The sequence below is a fragment of the Octodon degus genome, unplaced genomic scaffold, assembly GCF_000260255.1.
Source record: "Octodon degus isolate 3935 unplaced genomic scaffold, OctDeg1.0 scaffold00027, whole genome shotgun sequence".
NCBI classification, from domain to species: domain Eukaryota; kingdom Metazoa; phylum Chordata; class Mammalia; order Rodentia; family Octodontidae; genus Octodon; species Octodon degus.
This window is the reverse complement of record NW_004524603.1, coordinates 11,668,059-11,683,648: the sequence shown is the minus strand read 5'-3', so window position 1 is coordinate 11,683,648 and position 15,590 is coordinate 11,668,059. Positions and strand designations below refer to the sequence as shown.

The 15,590-nt window shown below is 41.0% G+C and overlaps 1 protein-coding gene across 1 annotated transcript; it reads left to right on the top strand.

The window, feature by feature from the left end:
• Positions 1–1,655: 1,655 nt before the first annotated feature.
• LOC101566921 (olfactory receptor-like protein OLF3) lies at positions 1,656–2,618 on the top strand. Its single transcript, XM_004629098.1, has one exon. It carries the CDS (start codon positions 1,656–1,658, stop codon positions 2,616–2,618), a length of 963 nt encoding a protein of 320 aa, XP_004629155.1.
• The last annotated feature ends 12,972 nt before the right edge of the window (positions 2,619–15,590 follow it).

The following is a 15,590-nucleotide window of genomic DNA, read 5'->3' as shown; positions in this document are numbered from 1 at the left end:
TGTATCTGCAGTGTCAGAGACTCCCTACTGATGATTTCATACTTCAAGTTTTCCTTCCTCATTAAGGATTAAAACAGTAAGTATCCCATTTTTGCTGGAAATATTACAGTATGACTTGCTCATCATTTGAAGTGCTGGAGTAACTGCTGAAGAACTCAGGAACACCTCCCCTTGTATGTTGCAAGTTATCTTTGGGTAGCATGATTTATTGACATGGACTATTCACACATGAGGGAAGGATCCCTGTGCACAGGGCTACAGACTTTTGTCTGTGGCCAGAAGTGAAAGTCCAGCACCTTATTGCTCTTTATGCAGTTTTGAGGCCCTTGCAGTTATGAAGACATTCAACACAAAGTCTAATCTTCATCATTTTCAGTGACAGGGCCTGATCAAAGATGGCAGGCAGATCATATATCTGGCCATGACAGCTGTGTGGGTCCCATGTCACCTGTCTACTGTGCAGAGTAATTAGAGGTACAGAGTGAGAAACCGAGAGTAAACTTTGTCCAGTCTGTGAGGCTTTTAGAAATCCCTTGTGATTTCAGTGAAGTGAAAACCCAAGATGATTCAGATTTCCAAAGTGCTTTTCTGAACACAGACCCCTTGAATATTCTGAAATACCAGCACATCATGGAGATTAGAAAATTCGGGAACCAGAGAAAGCAAACTATCGCAGGAGTCACAGTCAAGGGAGAACAGCTCAAAGACAGGAAAGACAAAGTGCTCCAAATGAAGAACAGGGTCAGATACATTTGAAATAAGAATGAAAGGAGTAATGAGACCGAGAAATGCAGCAGTGATTTTGATGGGTTCGTTCTCATTGCATCCTGGCCTCCAAGCCCATCCCTGTTCGGGATACACACAAGAAGGGTCAGCAAGGAAGGACAGCAGGACTCTCACTATCCGTTAGGTAACAAATTAATGTCTGCATTGCGTGTTGGAGTTCACATCATTTATCAGAGGAGAGGTAAAGGTAATGTTCAACTTCATTTTTTTTCCCCTACTGCAGACCACTCTCTACCATGCTACTGAAGGAGGACGAACATGAATTGGGTGAATTCTCCTCTTCCTTGGGTGAATTCTCCTCTTCCTTGGGTGAATTCTTCTCCATTCTTCTTATTTGTGCTTCTGTTAAGACTGAACATGGTCACTCAGATTTTAGTGTTCTGTTTTTCTAAAAGGTAATTTTGTACATTTCGTGCCTTATTTATTTATTTATTTATTTATTTTGCAGTACGAGGGATCAAACTTGTGCTTTCTGGGCAGGGCAGGCGCTTATGCTGTTGAGCTATCTTAAAAAAATCTATTGAATTTTCTATTTTGTCAGTTGACATCCCCAATTTCTGATTATAAAAGAAGGGAAATGGAACACAAGGTGTTCATAATTAGAGATGCCAAAGATGAGAAGTAAACTTTGATGAGACTGGGGTCACTGCTGAGTAATTCATTGTGGATTCTGAGGTGTAAGTAGAAGAAAACTGGTTTCCAACAAAGAAGTGAACAAACCCCATGGTTAGGCATTGGGTATCTAGAAGAAAGTCAAGATTTATAGTTAATCTTTTACCCTCAAATGTCCGGACATTCTAATAACATCTTCCTTGCTTAGAGGAGGCGAAAGAAAGGGTTCAGGTGTGGCTAGACTCTGCTATTGAGTGATGGATTACTTGGGCTCGGTCCTTAGAGGCTCATGGGACAACCAAACACGAGTGAGTGGCTTCACCCTGCTGGGCCTGTCGAGTGACTGGCACACTCAGGTCGCCCTCTTCATCCTGTTCCTGGCCATGTATCTCCTGACTGTGGCGGGAAACTTCCTCATCCTCGTCCTCATCGGGCTGGACAGCAGGCTCCACACGCCCATGTACTTTTTCCTCAGCGTCCTGTCGCTTGTGGACATCTCTTACACCAACAGCACCGTCCCACAGATGCTCTCTCACTTCCTGTCATCCCGGAAGTCCATCTCCTTCCGCAGCTGTGTGCTCCAGCTCTTCGTCTCCCTAGCCATGGGCAGCACAGAGTTCTTCCTGCTGGGCACCATGGCCTATGACCGCTACGTGGCCGTGTGCCACCCACTGCGCTACAGAATCATCATGCATGGAGGGCTGTGCCTTGGCCTGGCTGCTGGCTGCCTGGTGGCCGGCTTCACGAATTCGCTGATGCAGACAATCTTTATCTTCCAGTTACCGCTGTGTCACAGCGTCATTAATCACTTTGCCTGTGAGATGCTGGCCGTGCTGAGGCTGGCCTGTGTGGACATCTCCTTTAACAAGGTCATGGTGGCCCTCTCAGGATTCCTGGTGATCATGCTGCCCTGTGTTCTGGTCCTGTTCTCTTACGCTCGCATCGTTGCCGCCATCCTTCACATTCGCTCTTCTCAGGGACGCAGCAAAGCCTTTGGGACCTGCACCTCCCACCTCACCGTGGTGTCCTTGTGCTTCGGCACAGCCATCTTCACCTACATGAGACCCGTGGGTGGCTCCGCCGCACAGCAGGAGAAGATGGTTGCCCTCTTCTACGCCATAGTGACCCCAATGCTTAATCCCTTAATCTACAGTTTGAGGAACAAGGATGTGATCGGTGCCTTACAGAAAGTATTAGGAAAGTTCAGTAAAACAGGATAAAGACTCAAAAGAACACTTCCATCCTCCCAACAGTCCAAAGATAGATATTCCAGACAAAGAAGATGAGGGATATATTCTTTCCCCTAAGATGTTGTTGTTTTCAGAGCCCGGTCCTCCGTGCCTTGCTACCATATAAAACATATTTTTTTAAAAAAGCCAAAAGTCTCTCCTGTTGAAATGCACCTTGATTCTATTTGTGAGCTACACTGTAAGCTTCCAGAGAACAATGACTGGATTTTACAATATTCAGTTCCTAGTTCCTTAAAAGTGTTAAGTGAATTTCAACTGATTGAGTGATGTATTGATGTGGCCATTTCTATGTTAGTTGTCTTTTAGGAAGCATATAAAGGCAGTGTAAGTTGAGATTTAGAACACTGAAAACAAGTTATTTTTAGAAGTCTCAGGCACAGAGCTAATCTGCTGACAGTACTCTTTCTGGAAATTTTTCTCTTTCACAAGGCCTTTCATTTCTTTTCAAAAATTAGCTCTTTTCTTAATCTCATTCTTTGAACCTGTTTCTTCCTTCCTTTGAGGGCACCTATTCTAAAGAGTTCAATTTTTCAATTACATAGGAAAATGTGTATGTATTTAAATTCATAATATTGTTAAGTGTCACATTACATATGTGTTTTTCTATGTAACGGTGCAGTTTAAAATCTACTACTATTGTTCATACTCAGTCAGGGCGTTCGCAATGTTCTAACCACCATTTTCTGTAGGCGCTAAACCCCTGTATGAAAATTCCTTCTGGCTGTGTACACAGGACTCTAGTTGTGAGGTCACAGATAATGCTTGGGTGAATGATCTTAAACTTGGCACTGCTGTGCACAACGGTTCTTCTCATGTGTACAACCTCACCAATATTTGACCTGGTTTGAATGTTTCCAGGCTAAGAGATGTGACATTATTTTATTTTATTTTTAATGTATTTGGGTGTTGCAGGCTCTCACCATGCAGCTCAAACCCGTGGCGACCCTCCTGCTTTCAGCCTCCCCAGTGCTGGGATTACAGGCGTGAGCCACCACACCCAGACTCTGGCCAGCTCAGCCTGTCCTGGAGTGGCATGTGGTGCCAGGGATTGAACTGCAGTCCCTGGACTTGCCTAAGCGGTGCTTTAGGCTGCCGACCTATCTCGCTGGCCCCGACATGATTTTATTTTGCTAGCTTCATTATGGAGCGGGAGCTACTCAGTGCATTCCTGATTGTCTCCTGCCTTCATCATAAACTGTCCAGTCATCGGGGTCTCCATCACAGTTCATGATAACTCCACCCAGCTGACATCTTTTCAATGGGATTTACACAACTGCCCCATTCGTTAAAGGGAACTTCCTCCTTGGCCTCCACTGCCATAGCCCTCACTTTGCTTTGTCCTAAGAATCCATCTTTCCTGACACACTTTACCAATAACTTACTTTAAATCACCTGCCTCCTACCTTCACCCCAGACCACAGGGCTGTTTAACTAGTTCACTGATGCACTCCAACTGTCTATGTGCATGTGTGTCTCACAGTAGGCATAATAAGCATTTCCTGTGTGAATCAGATTGTTAAGCATTTGGGTTTCTACTGCTCCATATGGCATCTTCTTTTCTGTTGCCAGTTCTCCATTTGGGCTTTCTGCCATTTCCTTGTTGCTGTGTATACTGTAGATATTAGTCCTGCTCTGTTAGAGCCATTGCAAATACATATTTCCAATCCATCACCTCTCAATTAACTTTATCCGTAGAAAACCAGAGATGGTGGTAAGAGTCTGTAATCTCAGCAGTGGGAAGCTGAGACTGGAGAATCCCAAGTTCGAGTCCAGCTGGGGCATTGTAGTCAGTTAGGAAGACCCTGCATCAAAAACAAAAGAATAAGTAGGGATATAGTTCAGTGCAAAGGTCCTGAGTTCAAAGAAAAGTGACGGAAGGAAGGAAGGAAGGAAGGAAGGAAGGAAGGAAGGAAGGAAGGAAGGAAGGAAGGAAGGAAGCTATACCCCTTTTATCCATAAGCTCCTTAGTTGAACAATGGAAATCCTTCATCTTGTTGTAATTTAAATCAACGTATTTTTATTTTATGATTGTGCTTTTGTTTTGCTTTTTTCTCTAATATGCTTCTGTTTCTAGGCCAGTAAATGTTATATTTTATTTAATTAGATTTTATTTATTTTGTTGTACTGGGGCTTGAGCTCAGGACCTTGCACTTGCTAGGCAGGCACTTATGCAGCTGAGCTATCTCCCTGGCCTCTTTAATTAAGTTTTAACTTACTCCTTTCATGTTCTTTTTTTAGCACACTAACATCTATTTTTGCATACACTGCTAAATGCAGATTCAGTGTTAACTTTTCTATGCAGTGGTTCATTTATTAAATAATCTTTTCTTTTTTAATGTATCTGTAGTAACTCTAACACATGTTATTAACCTATGAAGGGATGTTTATGGACTGTGAAATCACTTTTGTTTTCTGCTTGCTGTTGCATCACGCAATTCAATTTTTGTATTCTAAAAAGTATTTTAGTTGTGTAGTTAGTCTACATACATAGTATGCAGTCTATCAGATAAGATGGGCAAAATCATTTTTTTTTCTGCACTATCAAACTCAGGACTTTGTACTTGCCAGGCAGGCACTTATGTCACCGAGCTATCTCCCCAGCCCAAATTTCTTATATATTTTTGAGTAGTTTTTCTAATTCTCCTGTAAGTTCTCCAATAATTTTGCTTGAGTTTGAAGTGAGACTGAAAACCATTCTGATTTTTTCTTGTGTTCATTCACATTATTATCTCTCTCTACAGTATCTTTCAGAACACATTATAGATCTACTTTGGTGGTAATGAATTTCTTCAGCTGTTATTTGTTATGGAAATTTCTTATTTCTCCATTAATTCTGAAAGACAGTTTTACAGGGCACCTTAATCTAGTCTGGAAGTTATTTTTTCTCAGAACTTGGAATACTTTACTCTAAGTTCTTGTCTTAAGGGTTTGTGTTGAAAGTTCTGTTGTAATTATGATTGAGTTTCCTTTATAAGCGATTTTTCCCCTTTCTCTAACAGCTTTTAGTGTTCTGTTCTTGTGCTGACTTGCTGGAGTCTTCATTATTGTATTCCTTGGTACAGATTTATTTTGATCATAGCTAATTAGAATACTGCATGCCTCCCTTACTGTACGTCAAATTATTTCCCATACTTTGAAAGTTTTCTACCATTACTCCTGTGAACAGTTTTTTTATGTCATTTGTGATGGCTCCTCGCTTTTCATTGACTCCAACTGGTCTTATATTATTCGCTGCATCATCTTGAAGGTATTGGATCATTTTTAATGGTTCCCTTGCTACTTATAAGAGTTCTTTCTTTTTGTGACTTCTAGCTGCAATCCTTTCTTTTGGGTCTGAAATTCTGCCTTCACTTTCATTTCTTTCAGGCAATTTTGCAAATTATGAATGGAATTTTTAATTTTTTGGATATCAATTTGAATCTGTTTCATAGATTACATTTGTTTCTTGTGTTGAACATTCGTGGTTTCCAATATTTTCCTACATTCCTCTGGTTTTTTATCTGTCTCCTCTAGACTTGCTGAGTAAGCTTTTCGTTGTGATCATCATCTCTTTTCATACCTAGGAGATCATTTCTGATCTTATATTCTCTATAGTCTCATGCAACTATTTGTGAACTTATGCTACCATCATTTCAGAAATTTCAGATAGCCTCCATTTTTTTTTCCACCTCCTTGTCCATTGGACTTAAGTTGTATGGGCTTGTGTGGAGGTCTGGGGTCATGTTTTGATTCTGTGCTCTTGTCTTTTTTCTATTTTCAAATTTAATTACATTTTTTCCTGTGTTGATGTCTGTGTATTTCTTATTGTAGACAGCTTTATCACTATTATTGAAGCTTCTTTAGGAAATACCTGTTCTTCAGAGGTGGTTTCTGTGTGTAGGAGGTTCTTGGTTTTTGTGTCTGTCCCAAGGTTCTACCTTCCCAGTTTATTAAGGATGAGATGTTGGCATTTATTGGGCTCAGCCCCCAATCTATTGGTACTGGACAATGGTGATGTTTATCATTCCCAATAATCACAGTATTGCTACGGTAGGAAGAACAACTAACTGCAAGTGTAGCATCCTGGCTAAGGTATTGCAATTAGAAAAAGTAATTATCTTCACACATGGCCTGAGAATCTGGTGGACGGTGGTAACTTTTGATTTGGAATCTTTAACCATAGTGACAAGATCTATGGTTATATATATAAAAAACTCAACGTAAATCAGGAACTTGTATGCATTGAGTTTCCCCATACTAGGCTGATTTCATTCTGTAAGAGGTGAAAGGTATAAAACAGAGAGTAAGAGAGAAATAAAGAGAAATCTAGTCAAGGCAAAGCTGAAGCACAAAAGATGATGGAGCAGTCTTTGAGAAGCTGAGAAGAGGGCAGAAGAGAAAAGATGAAGGAGAAAACAAAAATTATTGAAGTAAACGTGAACGCGTAGGGGCTATGATCACTTACATGAAGATATCCAAAGATACAGAGAGATAGTTGAGGAGAGAAAGATGAATAGAATATAACAAAAATATATGTATAAACCTAAAACAACCAAAAACAGCAAAAGCACAACTAGACCATAAAAAGGAGGCACACATACAAAGAAAGCAATAACATTCCTCTGGTTCACTCTTCTGTAGTAGTGTCCATATAAGCATCCCATCAATCCTGCAATAAGATTAGCGCTATATTGGATGTTGGTGCTGATCTTGTCCCCCAGGTCTTGGACCTGTGCTCAGTCTTTAGCCAGCAGGTTTCTGAATGTCCCCCACACTACTCCCTACCATGCTTGTCTCTTCATTGCTCTTCTGGTTGCTGTGGGCTCTGCAGAGACAGTCCAAGGCCCAAGACTGATCTCAGTCCCATGTACAGTTGGACCCTCCTGGACCTTATGCAACCTGCTCCATTCCACACCACTGGCTTCTCTCACTGTGCCCTCCTTGTCCCACACTGGTGGTCCCAAGTCCGAGGGAGTGCTGGCTTCCTGGCCCAAGGGTACTTGCACAGTTTGTCACAGGGTGGGGGAGTGTGTGTTTCCTCCTCTTTGTCCTTGCACTCCATGAAGATTGCATGTCGGAGGGGTTTTCTGAGTTCCTGGCCCAAGGGTGCTTGTTCTGCTGGTCAGTTGTTGAAGGGTTCAGAAGTACTTGTCCTGGATGCTGCTAGATGGTTCAAGTCCCTCTCTTGCACAAGTCATTTGTTAAGAGGAGTTGTGTTATTTCAATAGTAACCCTCAGTGCTATGGCTGGTCCCTAATCTTGTCACTAGAGGTTCCAGTCAGCATTTATGGTGCTTAACAGAGAAAGAAAAAGAAAAGGAAATAAAAAGGAAAGAGGAAGAAAAGCAGTCCCTGTGTGTGCACTAGTGAAGTGTGTTGCCAGGCTGCAGTGGCCTCTGTTTGCAAGAAGTCAAAAGGGGTGAGGGACCCAGTTCCAGGTCTATCCTGTGTCGGCTGAGTTTGCCACACTTTTGTCATCTCTCCATTGCTTAGTGGACCTTCCTGGGAAGAGAAGTTTCTGCTCTGGTCCTAATCCCAATCCCAACATCAGAAAACTCACAGGCAGTCCTATAGGGTGGCTTATCATTTTATAAAGTCCTATGTCTGTGTTTTGTTTAATCTACAAGTCTCTCGCTTCTGATTTATTTTGGTTTCATATTGAATGTCCCTCCCTTTCTTCCAATTACCTCTGTATTTAGTTGATTCCATTCTGAGAAACCCCATGGTGAGTCTTTCTTTCTTCAGCCCAAACTGTCTGTTCTTAAGTAACCTGCATTCTCACTGAAGGGACAGGCAATAAGTATAGAAACAAATCAAACAGAGTACTTGAATGATATTGGCTATGGAGAAAATAATATAGAAGAAATAGACAAAGAATAGTATGCAGTCTATTCCTTGTACTTTTGGGCCAAAATTTCCATAGCGATCATGCATGTTTTCTGTTAGGCAATTCCTAAATACTTTGTGGTATGTGTTGCTGTTATAGGTGACATTTTCTTTTATTTTTCTGATTGGTTGCAGTTGTCTTACAGAAATACTACTGTTAACTGTAAGGCAGACTTTTACCTAGTTCTCTCATCAAAGCTAATATATTGCAGAAAAATTTTTCTAGCCATACAATATACACTCTAAAGAGTGACAGTTTCCTTTAATGTTTTTGTACCTATTAATTTATTTGAGGTCAGAACCTCTGATGTCTTCTCAATTGTAATTATGACAGTGTATCAGTGCTTATTCTTGCTCCTAAGTACATCCAGAGATTCTCCACTAAGCATAGCATTTGCTGTGTATATGAGATATTTTACCTTCACCGAGTTAAGGAAGTTTCCTTTAGTTTTGATTTTAAATGATTTTGTAAAGAAATTGATATGGTGATCCAGCAAATCCTCTTTAAGCCCACTGATCAATAAAACTAGGTGAATTTTCCTCGAGGTCTATTAGTGTAGTTAATTACACCAGTCAGTTTTCTGATGGCGGCCTATCCTTGAATCCCTCAGGACAAGTGGTGTTTTAGCACAAAACACGATTTTATATGATTTTCTTCCTCAGGAGTGGGCTGGCCTATCACCATCTTGCCTAGCCACATCCTTACTGCTTTTTGGAAAGACCAGAGTAGCCGCTCCCAGATTGAGAAGAGCACAAGTGCAAGGGAGTGCAGAGATTGACCTGCTTCTGCAGCTCAGCACTCACAATAGCAAACCCATTGGCCTTCCCAAGAGCCTTCCTCCTGCTGGCTGCTTGAACCATCAAAGCTGTTGTTACCTGGGCTCTAAAGACAGCTGTGATATACCGTATGTTATACTAAAGTTTACAATAAAGAAGGGCAAATCAGATATTAGTGGGCAGCTGAAAGTCCCTGACACAGAGAGGGCTTGGTATTATTATGTATCTTAAAATATACAGACATTCAATAAAGTGTTGGTGGTAATGAGAAAGCGGAAAGGTGATTGGGTGTATGAAATCAGCAGTCTATGCATATCATAACATGAATCAACTACACATGTAATAGCAAAACTCCCATTTACCATAATAGCATAAACTGTAGAACTAACAAATAAGCCTGATACACATATTAAAATTGTAGTGAGAAAAACTTTAATTTGAAGAAAGACATAAAAGATCTAACATAAATGAATGACATCTGGTTCTGTGTGAAGAATGAACACTACGAAATTCAGCAAATCTCTACTCAATATTTGAACAATGTACACGAACAATAGCACGACAAAATTCAGAGGCTCAAGTCAGTATTAGCAATACAAATCTAGCAGACGTTTTTGAAAGTCATAATAATTAGGTTGCTTTTAATCTTCATGTGAAAGCAAACCTTTCAATAATATCCAAAGAAAACCTTTCAACAATATCCAAAGAAAACCTTTCAACAATATCCAAAGAAAACCTTTCAATAATATCCAAAAGGGCTTTTGAAAAAGAAGTGAGACAACATGTGAGTAACTGGGGCTGGGATGTGGCTCAGTGTTGGACCTCTTGAGTTGCATGCACAAGACCCTGGGCTTGATCCCCAGCACCACACACACAACAAAACAGGACAAAAAATAAGAGTGACTATCTGAGTATATCAAAAGAAGTAAAAAAAAAAGGGGGGGCGGAGAGATGGCTCAGTGGAATAAGCGCTTCTCTGGCAAGTGCAAGGGGCTAAGTTCAATCCCCGGTTCCGCCAAAGCAAAACAAAAAACAAACAAACAAAAAAAAAAAAAACAAAAAAAAATGAAGTAACAACATTTAAAATTACAGTATTGCTCTACGTGGAAATGTATCATCAGTGAATCAAAATGAAGTATGCCAGGAAGCTTCAGTACATGAGAATCTAGATGTAAATTATCGATTTCCAACAAATTAAAGGAATTTGGTATTACCCAATAAATTATGTTGGGACAAATGGCCTCCCAAATAGGAAAAAAAAAAATGTGATGTTATCTATTATGTACCACAAAGAAAAAGTAATTCTTAAAATTTAAAGATGTAGAAGTGTATTTTACAAGTGAGTTCATGTCTCTTCCTTCTTGTATCTACTTAAATAACAGTAACAAACAGAAATAAGATAATAAATCTTAAACGTTAAGAAGACATTTTATGAGAGATGTCAGCAATGCGTTTTTTTTTTTTTTGTTTTTAACCACTAGAGATTGAATCCAGGGTTTCTTTGCCGAACTACATCCCAGTCTTTCTTACAATGTTGAGACAAGATCTCATAACATTGCTAAGTTCCCTCAGCTGGGCCTGAGCTTCCGTCCTCCTGCCTCAGCTTGCCAGAGGTCTGGAGCTGCAGGCATTCACCACCATGCCTACTTGGTTATGCCAGCAACATTTTGACAGCTAGAAAGTGTCTTTTTTTTATTCTTCTCTTCTCCCCTTTTGTCCTCCCCTTGCCTCTCTTCTTCCTTTTAAGCTCACTTTCAGCTTAACCTCTGTTGCCTTTCTCCTGCCTGCTCCAGCTGTCCCCTTGGTTGGTCCTCTCTACACACAGGATGCTTGGTGCCACCAGCCTCAGAAAAAGCCAAGGGAAAGTCAGAGGTCAGGTTTTCAAATGATGCTGGGTAGCTGAGTAGAGCCAAGAGCAGTAGGACTGGGGAAATCTCTGGTCGAGAGAGAGAGAGAGAGAGAGAGAGAGAGAGAGAGAGAGAGAGAGAGAGAGACTCACTGGAGGTTTTTTCCATATAATATAGTTTTACTTTTATTAAAACTCCTGAGAATTAATTTCTAAGTTATAAAACAGAACGAGATCAGGGAAGGATCAGGATCGCCATGCTATGGGCTTTAATTGGATTTGGTAGTGGAATTCCAAACATGGAGAGCAGCCCAAGAATCAACAACAAAGGGCTGGCCAAATAGCTCAGTGGATTAAAGCTCTGGCAAGCAGGAGCAGGGGCCAGAGTTTGATCCCTGGGCCTGCCATGCCAGCCCCACCCCCGGGGGCATGCTGAGATGGCAATTTACTGGCATGATGGTGCACGCCTGTAATCCCAGCTCTTGGGAGACTGCAAACAGGAGGATCACTATGAGTCTGATCTAGTAGTGAGACCCTGAACACCCTGTAGACCCTTCCCTAAAATAAAAAAAAGAACAACAACAACAACAAAAAAAAAAACACAACAACATCTCACTGGGCACTGGAATAGCATTGGCCCCCTGTCCATTGTGCACCACAGGATACACATACAGCATCCTAGCTGTGTCCCGAGTTCCCGGGGCTGGAAGCTAGTTCTCCAAAGGATGTGGAGAAAGCCATACTGCAGTGAAGAATTAGAAGTGTAATCTTGTCTCCATGCCTACCAAATAGGATGAAAGGACTCACCATTCAAAGTAGAATCAGTGAAGAGCAGAGTTCATTCCCTGGAGAAATTAAAGCATGCAAGTTTCTTCTACTACCCCAGGGACAAGGAAAGTAAACTTCCATTTGCAAAGTTGAAATGTAGGTTAAGGTGTTTGGTGCAGAAGTGACCAGACAGAGGGGGAGGGAAAAGAAAAGAAATCTAATAAGCAAAATGTAATTGGGCCCCAGAGAGTTCCTTCCGAAAGTTTGAGAAAGTTACCTGCTCCAGTTGCACTGTCTTCAAATTCCAAACTTCCCCAGTCTTAGCATCCTCTGAAGACATGGATGTTTTTCTCCACTCTCCAGAATTGCATTAGGCATTTAAAAAAATTATTGAGAGATGAGAATTACTGAGTTTCCCTCAAACCTAAAGGTATGGTGGTTTGATTGAATTGTTCTGTAGTGGAAATCTGGCCCCACACACTCAGTTCTAGCCATTCAAATTAGGGAGGATTTAAGGGTTCCCAACCAGGCATGAGCTTGGGCCTTCAAGGAATCAGCTCTAGATTTGTAGCCTTGGTCTTTGCGGCCTGTGTCTTTTCTTGGCCAGGGATCAGGAATCAGGGATCAGCAGTTTGTCCTGATACTCACTTTCTGCTTGCTGACCAATTCTCTGAAGTAGAATATCTGTCTCAAATGTTAATTATCAATGCTTAGCTAGAGATATTTAGAGTGTAATGCAGCTTTTAGGACAAAGTACCCACACATGCATGCCAAGTAGTTTGTTCAGCAGGGTGTGTTTTAAAAACATCATCATAGTTTCAAGGTTCTTTCTACTTTCATAGTCTCCATAAATCGTTTTTCTTATTTTTAAAATGTCACGTGCTCCACTATCTTGATTTTATAAAGTGAGGGTAGATACCCTATTACTATTTAGGGCAATGCTTGCTTCTCTATAAATCATTAATCTCATGGAAAGGGTATTTTTAAGTAAATGTATAATGTTTGAGGTGCCTGGAAATGATCCAAAGACGGATGTCACACAAAACCACATTCCAGTACTTTTCCTGGAAATAAAAATTTGGGTTGGCTGCTCATTGGAGCTGGGTTTATTGGATGCTCAAATGTTAAAGTATTTAATAGTCAAAAAGAGACCACAAGGTGATGTAACCATGGCAAAGCCCCACTCAGGTGCAGAGCAAGAGAGACAGGAGGCTGCGGCCCAGAGAGGAGTGCAGACCCAGAGTTCTGAGCTCATTCTCTGGCTCACATCTGCCATCGCCCCTTGTTTGTTGTGCCCTTTGTGTACTTGACTGCATTTTCTTGTCTATATCTGATGCTCCTCTTTTTTTCAGAACTGTTCCAAAAGGTTTTGTGTGAGGCATAGCCATTTATGATCATCTGCTCTGTGTCTTGCCAATGCTCGGATCACTCTGGTGAAGTATTTGCTATCCTTGATACAACAGGTTGTAAGGTAGAACAACAGGTGTAACATAGAACAGAAATTAATCTTGTGTCGAAGCAGTTCATAAGGCTAAGGGTGTGCCTTAGCTATGGAAGTGTTTTTGTGTCTTCTACTCTTGGCTGGGAATTTTGCTTTTTTGTAATGTAAAGTGAAGAAAAAGTATCTTATGGAATGTTCTGAAGTTCTGATGTTCTGAGAATCCACTCATCTCCCTGGTAAGTATATTGTGAGTGGGATTCTCACATGAGCAGACCCAGATTCCTGAAAACCTTCCCTATAAAGGCCTCACCAACATTCAGGAACTAAGTAATGAGACTTATTTCAAGTTCTAGTGTATAAAATATTAAATAATTTTAACAATTTGTAAACATTGAACATCCATTATATGATATCTGTATTTATTTCACTTCCCTTTTCATGGATTCTGTTTTTGCTTGGTTTACTCTCAACTCCTTGGCATCTTGACTGTACCCTTCTCACATTGTCTTTCTTTTTGGCCTTTTTTACTTCATGACAATTCTTACTGAGACAAAAGTTAGATTTCTCAATTTGTTCCCTAGATAGCATCTTAAGAAGTTCCCTTATTTAGATGCTGTCATTAGCAGGTATTCTTGTGCTTTCCTTGCATGTCAGTTGAAAAACAAGATCAAACAGGTTCCATCTGGGAGCTCCAAAAGTGGATGATGTGATAAGGTCATTAGAAAATGCTCTTGCTTGGCTATAAGCTGAGCAGATCAACTTGACTTTACGCGAGCACCAATTCTCTCTTTTAGGATTTTATTTATTTACTTATTTTGAGGTAGGAAAACATCAATTGTTTTGTTATGTTTATTAGATTATCTTTAAAATTAATGAGAGAAGTGTGAACATTTTATGCGGACGCTGCCCTTAGCTGCCCTATCTGCATCGCTGTCTCTCTCGTGAGAGAGTAGGTGTCATCAAAACATACAGGGAATACTTTTTTAATAAATTAAAAAAAATTATAAAGATCTGCCTGGCAAGTGCAAAGTCTTGAGTTCAATCCCTGGTTTTTCATACATTGCCATCAATTCCTATCAACTCCTCCCTCCCCACCCCCTGTTGAACATATTTATCCTATCACCCCCTCTGCCGTCTAAGGCACTTCTGGAAATGTTACGATTAGAATCTGCAACAACCCGAAGCATCTAACGTGTCTGAATGTGACTGGATGGCAGTGATGCTGTAGTCATTTGGTCCCAAGAAGGTCAGAGCTGAGCACGCTGTTGGCAGTTGGGGCCTGCGAGAGGAGGCAGGGGCCAGGCCCGTGGCCTAGGAGAGAGTATTTTCACCCCCAGACTTTCCCTGCCTCTCTCTTTCTCTGCTTCCTGGATGCCCCGATTGAGCCGCTGTCTTTCACCAGGCTCTTCCACCTTCAGCTGTGCCTGCGCTGGAGCCAGCTAATAACAGGCTGAATGCCTGCGGCAAAATAAATGAATGGTTCCTCCTTCGAGTTACAGGTGCCAGAATTATTTTTCCCAGTGAATAATACTGGAAGTCCTCTTCTGCGAGTACGAGTGTCTTTTCATGGCTGTCTCTTTACCTGAATTGATTCAAAATGTTTGTGGCGCTTTCTATTAAATCAAAGACATGGTGTGGCCCTGTTCACCACTTCTGCTGGATCTGACCTATGCGACTTCTACATCTTGTTCGAAGCCAAAGTGACCAGGAACATTAGCGTTGGGATCGGGACACGGTGCCGCTCACCGTGGCACGTATGAAGAACCGCGCAAAAGAGGATTTCCACAAGACCTTCGGAAAGTGACAAGACTTGGGGGGTGAGTACATAAAGCAAGGGAGAAGTATTATGAGGAAGATTTCTGGCATTGTGGCTTTTCCTGAAATAAGTTTTAAAGAAATTAATAATTCTCCATTACTTTTGGATTACACTGTGTATATATACGTCCAGAGAAATCCTAAAACATTACTGTGACAATGTTCTGTTTGGGTTCTTGGAAGACAGGACTGAGAAACCGTGATTTACAGCTAGGTTACAATGTAGGGCAGATATTTGGCATTCCTATAACGAGTGTGTCACTATCTATACACTGCTATAAAAATTACTTCTCTCACTTTGGCATAATTTCAATTTTTTGTATGTGATTTACATAGCTACTGAATTCACTTGTGTCATTCCTATCATAAAACAGTAAATATAAAATAACTGTTAAGTCCTTTGTCAGTAATTCCTGGTGTGTGTGTGTGTG

Bases quoted from the DNA above. Each gene is read 5' to 3' on its own strand.
- LOC101566921 (XM_004629098.1), top strand. From the start codon at position 1,656: ATGGATTACTTGGGCTCGGTCCTTAGAGGCTCATGGGACAACCAAACA.